Raw genomic sequence first — 8,922 nt, forward strand, 5'->3', positions numbered from 1 at the left:
AATGTTATGTTATTTAATAAAATACATTTGGAGATACACAAAAATTACATACATATATATATATATATATATATATATATATAATACATATAGATATAATTATTTACAAAAAAAAAAAATGAAACCTTCACATTTTTAAAATATAAATATTTTCATATATTAACAAAAACAATTATAAGAAATAAGCTTCAAAAAAAAAAATACAATGATTCTATAATTTAAATTGTAGATATCATATATATATATATATATATATATATAATATATTTATTTATGTTTACATTTTATTTTTTTTATTTTTCTATATGATAAAATCTTCATAACATAAAATGGATATAATAACTCATATAGTAATACATAAATAGTTGTATGTATATATATATATATATATATTTTAAGTATGTTTAATGAGATTATGATTATATAATGATATGTAAAAAGAAAATATATTATTATATATTACGTGCTTTATTCTCCTCTAGCATATAAAAAAAAAAAAAAAAAAAAATCTAATATATATATATATATATATATATAATGTAATTATATAATATGTTACAAAAATATTTTAAAAAAAATAAATAAAATAATAATAATAATAATAAGCTTTATCAACATTATAAATAATATTATATAAATATATATATATACACAACTGTATTTATATATATATATATATTATATTATATAATATTTTGTTTTATGTATTTAATTTATATACTCTTTAATATAATATATATATATATATATATATATATATAATATAATATTAATTTAACTATTTATATATTATTTATATATATATAGAAAAATAAATATTTAAAAAAAGAAAAGAAAAAAGAATAAAAAAAAAAAATTAAAAGCACCATATATATGTATAATAATAAATAAGGAAAGAAAATTATAGATTTTATGAATGAAAATATATTATATATATATTTATAATATATAATAGATTCCTTTTTCATTTTTATCATTTATTTTATTTTTTTCTTCATATATAATATATATATTATATATATATAATAAAAAATGTTTGGTATTTTTATTCTCTATTTTTTCTTCTTAATGTTAAAAGAAAAAAATATATATATATATTTAAATATATATATAATTATATATATGAGTGATAAAATAAATTTAATATATATTTGAGGATATTATATATATAATATATAATATATCATATAAATGTAGGTATATAAAAAAAAAATTGTAAATTTTAATATTATAAAAAAAAAAAAAAATATACATAATATTATATATTATATTTACATTTTTTTTAATTATTTATATATTTATTATTTGTAAAATTTATTCATATATTTAAATTTTCGTAATTTAAAAAAAAAAAATAAGAAATAATAAAAAAAAAGTATTAAAGAGGAAAAACAAAAAAAAACAAAAAAAAACAGCATAATATTATATAAATAAAAAATATATATAATATTATATATTTATTTATTTTATATGATAATAATATTCGTAAAAAAAAAAAAAGATATTTATTAATATATTTATATTTATTTATATATATATAATTTAATATTTAAGTTGTTTTTAAAAAAGGGTAGTAATATAGTAAGGCGTAGTGAAGGTTTATTTAAAATAATATATTTCATTATAATTTAGGGTATTGAAATAATTAAATTTAAAAAGATGTCTGTTTATATTCAGCTAACGCATGACCTGTCAGGTACTGTGACAGCAGTAACGATTGGAGATTGGATATTAGGAATTTTAAAAGAGAAGAATATTCAAGAGTATGAAGTATTTTTTAAAAAGTTTTTGAATATATATCAGAAGCAAGATAAAGATTCTGAATGTAATAATAGATCTGAGATATTTTCATTATTATTATCAGCAAGTGATTTTGTATTTGAAACGTTAGTAGAAACCAAAAAAAATAATAAAATAAAAGTAATAATAGATAATAAAGAGAGTGTAAAGAGTTATAATGAATTTTATAAAGAAGTAGAAGAATATTTTGTAATATTAATATCTATATTACAATTAGAATTTAAGAGTGTTGAAGAATTAAATAATGCTACAAATAATTTTATTAAAGCAATAAAAAATTATAATGAATTTCCAGAATTACGTTTAAAAATATTACAATTATTATATAATTCATTTAATGTAAATTTTTCATTTCGATTTCCAACTTTTATTGCAATATTACAATTTTGTTCTCAAAATAATATATTTCATAATATGTTACCATATATAAAATTTATAGATGATTGGATTAAAGAATGGAATATATCTACTAGAGAAAAAAGACATATCTATTTAATTATATCACAAGAATTAAAGAAATTAAAAAAATTTGATGAATCATATGAACATTTAAAAAAACATATTTATTATTATGATAATGAAAATAAAGATATTTTAAATCATACAAATTGTATTAATGCTAGTATTGAATTAATTGTAGATGCTATAAATATTAATAATAATATTTATTTTCATGAAATTATTAATTTACAAGCTATACAAAATTTACAATATATACCTCAACATCAAGCATTATATGAATTATTACTTATTTTCTATAAATATACTATACATGAATTCTTAGTATTTAAAAATAAACATGGATTAGAATTTTTTAAAAATTATAATATTGATATTCAAGCTTGTGAAAATAAAATTTATCTATTATCAATTATATCATTATTCAATGATCAGAAAGTACAAAATCTACAATCCATTTCAAAACAATTAAATATTTCACTAGTTCAAATAGAAAATATTCTTGTTACAGCTATTGGTAGTGGTGTTATAGATGCCAAAATAGATCAAATCAATCAAACAGTTCATATGAAAACAACCATACTTAGAAATTTTGATGAAGAAAATTGGAAACATCTCAATAATCAAATAACCAAGTATATTAATAATGTACAAAAAATATTGGACCTTACTAAACATGCCAACAAATAAACTATTTTATATATAGCATGTTCATTATAATGTAGCAACAATTATATCTTATTCAAATGATGGACTAATAATAACCACACACCCATACATACATACATATATATATTATTTATATATATACTATTTATATATATATTATTTATATTTATATTTTTATTTTTATTTTTCATTTTTTTATAAACTTTCTATTAACGTCAAATAAATTATTTATAAAAATATACTAATATGTATATGTTTACATATATATCAAATTATTAATTTCCTATTTTATCATTTTTCCAAATCAGGAAAAAAAATTTTTTTTTTTTTTTTTTTTCTTTTCAAATAATACAATTATTTTATAAATTCATTTCTTTTTATTCCTCCGATTCAAATAAAATATATAATCAAAACGTTCATAAGTTTTTTTTAATAAAAAAAAAAAAAAGAAAAAACACGTTCGCCTTCTCGTCAAATAAAAAAGGGTACACTAAAACATGCATAAGCATAATTTTCCACACACACATATATATATATATATATATATATATATTTACACGTTTGATATAATATAAAAAAATAAAAAATCTCACACAATTAAATTCACACACATAAATGTATATACATATACATATATATATATATCCACTTTTATATTTTGAACACTCGAATCAATATACTGCTATCTTTATATCCTTCAAAAATTGAAAGTGCCTGTACTTATGATGACCATTGTTATCACCATAATGAGTTCTAACTTTATACTTTCTACTATAAAAATATTTGTCCACCTTAAAATACCGTCCTCCCTTGTTCAAGTTGCAACCATTATAATAGGATGCCTTCATCATATGAAAGGAATGCATACCATTACTAATATTATTATTATTACTACTACTATGGTTAATATTGTTCATATTGTTCATATTGTTCATATTATTCATATTATTCATATTATTCATATTATTCATATTATTCATATTGTTCATATTATTATTATTATATATACTACCATTCACACTCTTCATGTTATTCCTATCTGCACTTTTTGCCATATCATGGTTTACTCCCATCATCTTACCATGATTATTTGCTTCCACATTAAATGTTACATAATTCCTATTTAAGAAAGTCTTTTTCTTTTTCTTCGAATAATTTAAAGGATTCTTATCTTTCGGCATATTCATATATAGATATTCCTTTAAATTCCTTGTATAATTTTTGGTCTTCACATATTGTGCATTGGCAAGCTTTTCTTTAAACATCCTTACGTGGTTGTTCAGAGGGTCGTTCAATAAATTGTTGTTTGTGTCATTTAGATTGTAGCTGAAACTACTCAACGGGTTCATCGTAACCATATTATTAATATTATTCATATTAATATTATTCATATTATTCATATTGTTATTATTCATATTAATATTATTCATATTGTTATTATTCATATTGTTATTGTTACATATTGTACCATTTGCATAACCCATCATATTATCATTCATTTCATTATTAACTGCAACTTTCATATTCTTCTTCTCATCAAGACTCAAGTCCTCCTTTGGAAGTATCATATTTTCTCCCTCTGAGAAATAAAGAGGTATTGGAATTTGTTCAGGCTTAGGTGATCTCATATATAAAGGTATCACAAATTGACCAGCCTCTTCTTCCTTTTTTATGTTAATCGTTTTATTGTTATTCGACACATCTACTTTCGAATTGTAATTTATAACGTTTGGAGGGGAAACTATACCTGCAACAGCTCCTGATACAGATCCAGGTTTAGTCCTAGGACTCACATTATTCATGTTATTACCACTTATATTTACATTATCACTCATATCAAGGTTGTCATTTTTTTTGGTTTCATTCATTCCATTTAATATAATTTTATCTGAAGGACCATATTTCATCATATAATTTATATTTCCTATTCTCATATTTATTTTTCTTGCTTCATCATCCTCTTCTTCTTTTTGTACTACATGCCCTATTTCATCATGCTTCTGTTCTAACTTCTTTCCTCCTAACAACACAGTTGCAAACTTACTGTGACATTTTTTTTCTAAATTCTTCATAATCTTAGATGTCTGTCTCTTATTATTATTATTCACATTTGTATTCATATTATTCATGTTCATCTTTTCCATATTACTACTATTATTATGATTGTTATTATGTGTGGTATTGTAATTTTTATGCTTGCTCCTCTTATTTTTTAAATGTACGTATTCTTTCCACATAGCATCTTTCTTTCCATTCTTCATCACATCATTATTATTACCACTACTACTACTATTATTATTATTATTATTATTATTACATGTCATATTCATCATATGCGAATAATTATTTACATTCATGTTATTCTGATAATTAATCATAGCATCTACGTAAATTTTATCGACGCTCTCCTTATTATCAACATGGTTAAGATAAGTACTATTACCACTACTATTTAAATGGTTGTTGTTCAAATGAGATATGCATCCTTTATGATATACATCTGTACTTGTTCTTCCTACAACCTCATCATCACAATTATTATTATTTTTATTATTATTATTATTACCATTAGGTGTAATGCTCTTACTTTTTATCATCCTTTCATTCTCCTTAGATATCACATTAACATCATCTTTCTTTCTCACCTCCTCTACAGTTTTATTTGCCTCATATTTATTATTCAACTTTCCAATTTTGCTACTTATCTTATCAATTATATTTCTCTTTTCTTTTATGCTTGCATCTACTCCTTCCTTCTTTTGCTTCTTCTTTTCTCCACTTTCTTCAGGATCATTTATGGCTTCTAAGAAGTCCTCCTCCTTCTTCACATCCTTCAATAATAAATTAAATAATTCTTGTGTAGATGAAAATTTAAATTGATCCTTTGATTTCTTCGTTTTCGCTATGGTTTTATTATCTTTCTTGGACTTTTCCTCCTTTGCCTTTTTTTTCAACTTCTTTTCTTTCCTTTCTTTCTTTTGCTTATCTTCTTTTTCTTCTATATCTTGCGACCCTTCCTTTTTCTTTTCTTTTTTCTTTTTTTTCTTTTGTTGTTCCTTTTTTTTATCTCCATCTACATAATCTCTTCCAAGATATCTTTCACAATGTATTTGTTCTACTTTTTCTACTTCTTCTCCTTCCTTTGACTGTTTCGATTCAACATTATTTTCATCCTTACTACTATTACTTTTTTCACCTTTTTTATTATCATAATTCTTTTGTTCCTTACTATTTATTTTCTTCTCCTTTTTCATTTCCTCTTCAGTAGGTCTCTTTAATATTTTGATGATTTTCTTTTTTTCATTACCATTTTTATTATTAATAGTACTGCTATCATCACTTGTGTGATTCTTTTTCTTTTCTCTTAGTAAGTTCTTACAATCCTTTTGATCAATATACTTATATGTAGGCCTCCCCTTACAATATGTATCATTCAATGAAGATACATTTCTATAACCGGATCCACGTATTCCTATTCCACCTCCCATATTTTCTACGTCTTGTATTTCTTCATATTCATCATTCGTCATCTTATTATAATTATACAATTTATAATAATTATAATAATTCTTATATTTGTTATATCCATAATAATTGTTATGCCTCCTACTTGAAACGGGGCCTTTATTATAATGCATACTTAGACAAAGCTTCTTGTGCTTCTTGTAAGTATTCGTTATCATTTTTTTTTTTTTTTTTAATATATATATATAATATATCTATTTGTCAATCTTTTTATTATAATTTTTATTATACCAGAAATAATATGTATTTCCTAAAATGTACATATAAATAAGTATATTTATAAAAATATATACACATACAAATATAGATAATATATGTTATATATATTTATCATACATATACTACCAAAAAAAAAAAATAAAAAAAGGATAAATGATCATACATATATATATATATATATATATATATATATATATATAATATATTACATATACATATAATATATATACATTCATATACACATATATATGTGTAACATATATATATTTTTTTTTGGGGTTGTATAAAATTACAATAAAAAATTAAATTTGATACGATTTAATATATATGTAAAAGTGATGGTACATGTATATACGGCTCAAATTTTATTAAAAAAAAAATAATAATAAATATAATTAAATAAAGAAATATATAAATGAAAATATAAATATATAAATATATCAATATATACATATATATATATATACAATTTTGATATTAACACATAAATGATAACATCTAAATATACATATATATATATATATATAATATTGGACATATAAAATAAAAAATTTTTTTGTTTTCCTTTTAATATTCAAAAAAATATATAATATATATATTTTAATTATTAAAATTTAAATTTAATTATTAAAATTTAATTAAAAACAAAAAGAAATAAATAACAAAAAAAATGAAAAAAAAAAAAAGAAAAAATTGAAAAAAAATAAAACTCAAATAAAAAATATAATATATATTATTATATATATATATATATAATATTTGTGATAAATAAATTTAATAAATATAAGCTAATATTTTACTTATAAATAAATATTAAACATATGAAAAAATATATATATATAAAGATATTCAATTTATAAATGTATATTTTATATGTTGTTAATAAATGTATATATGTATACAAAATATATACATATATATATATATGTAAATATTATTTTATAAATATATATATGTTAATATGAAATTAAAAATATGTAATAAAAATTAATATTATCCCCTCAAATTTTAAAAAAAAAAAATAATAAAATAAAAATTAATGTCATATGTATGTTTATATGTATGTTTATATGTATGTTTATAATATGTATGTTTATGATATGTATGTTTATAATATGTATGTTTATAATATGTATGTTTATAATATGTATGTTACATTTATCACACATATAAACTTTATATATAAGAATATTATTTATAAAAATATAAAAACAATAAATTTATATAAATATTAAAAAAAAGAAGAAAAAAAATTATTTTAACTTTATAATAATTCATATGTAAATTTTTATAATTTTTCATAAAAAAATATAATATATATTAAAAACAAATCTAAGTGCAATATATAAAATGAGTTTATATCATCGTTTAATAAAAAATATCAATAAATAAATAAATAAATATATATATATATATATATATATATATATATACTATATTCATAAAATATTTATAATATATATATATATTTCTTATGTATCATGTAATATTCATATACTACCAAAAAAAATAAACGCATCCACAAATCACCACACCAAACAAAATATATAAACGTTCGTTTTTCATGGTTCATAAATTTAAACAAACACACACGTTCTAGTATTAATTGCTATTATATATAATGTACTTATTTATATTTATGTAATTTTTTTTTTTATTTTTTTATATTTTTTTGTATTTTTTTTTGTATTTTTTATATTTTTTTTATTTTTTTATATATTTTTTTTTTTTTTACTTTCTTTCTTACATGTAAAATTCCCACTTATAATTCTTTCTGGATTGGTTAGGTATATATTTTTTCCCCTTGAAGTTATAATTATATATTTATAATTACAAATTCAAAAAAAAAAAAAAAAAAAAAATATATTATATTAAAATGATATTATAAAAAAAAAATGATATTATATTCTTTGTAAAATAATATGTATAAACTATATATATATATATATATATATATCTTATATTTGTTTATAAATTTTCTTTTTTTTTTTTTTGGTATAATTATATATTTTTTATGTCCATATATGTGTCAGAAAAAAAAAAATAATTAACTACATATACTTATATATATATTTATTTTATTTTTTTATTTTTTTTTTTTTTTAATGTTCCATGAAATAATATACACTTTTATATAAAAAAAAAAAAATAAAATAATAAATAATAAAATTCTACTGTTATATAAGGATATCCTAATGCACTTTTATATATTTTTTTATACTTATTTATATTTTATATACATACTATATA

The 8,922-nt window shown here is 18.5% G+C and overlaps 2 protein-coding genes across 2 annotated transcripts; one reads left to right on the forward strand and one right to left on the reverse strand.

Moving 5' to 3' along the window:
- Positions 1–1,659: 1,659 nt before the first annotated feature.
- PADL01_0417400 (golgi organization and biogenesis factor, putative) lies at positions 1,660–2,949 on the forward strand (the record flags this gene model as incomplete). The annotated part of the gene is made up of 1 exon (XM_028685294.1): positions 1,660–2,949. One exon carries the CDS (start codon positions 1,660–1,662, stop codon positions 2,947–2,949), a length of 1,290 nt encoding a protein of 429 aa, XP_028536807.1.
- A 650-nt stretch (positions 2,950–3,599) lies between these two features.
- PADL01_0417500 (conserved Plasmodium protein, unknown function) lies at positions 3,600–6,611 on the reverse strand (the record flags this gene model as incomplete). The annotated part of the gene is made up of 1 exon (XM_028685295.1): positions 3,600–6,611. One exon carries the CDS (start codon positions 6,609–6,611, stop codon positions 3,600–3,602), a length of 3,012 nt encoding a protein of 1,003 aa, XP_028536808.1.
- Between the last annotated feature and the right edge of the window lie 2,311 nt (positions 6,612–8,922).

The sequence above is a fragment of the Plasmodium sp. gorilla clade G2 genome, assembly GCF_900097015.1.
Source record: "Plasmodium sp. gorilla clade G2 genome assembly, chromosome: 4".
Classification (NCBI taxonomy): domain Eukaryota; phylum Apicomplexa; class Aconoidasida; order Haemosporida; family Plasmodiidae; genus Plasmodium; species Plasmodium adleri (nom. inval.).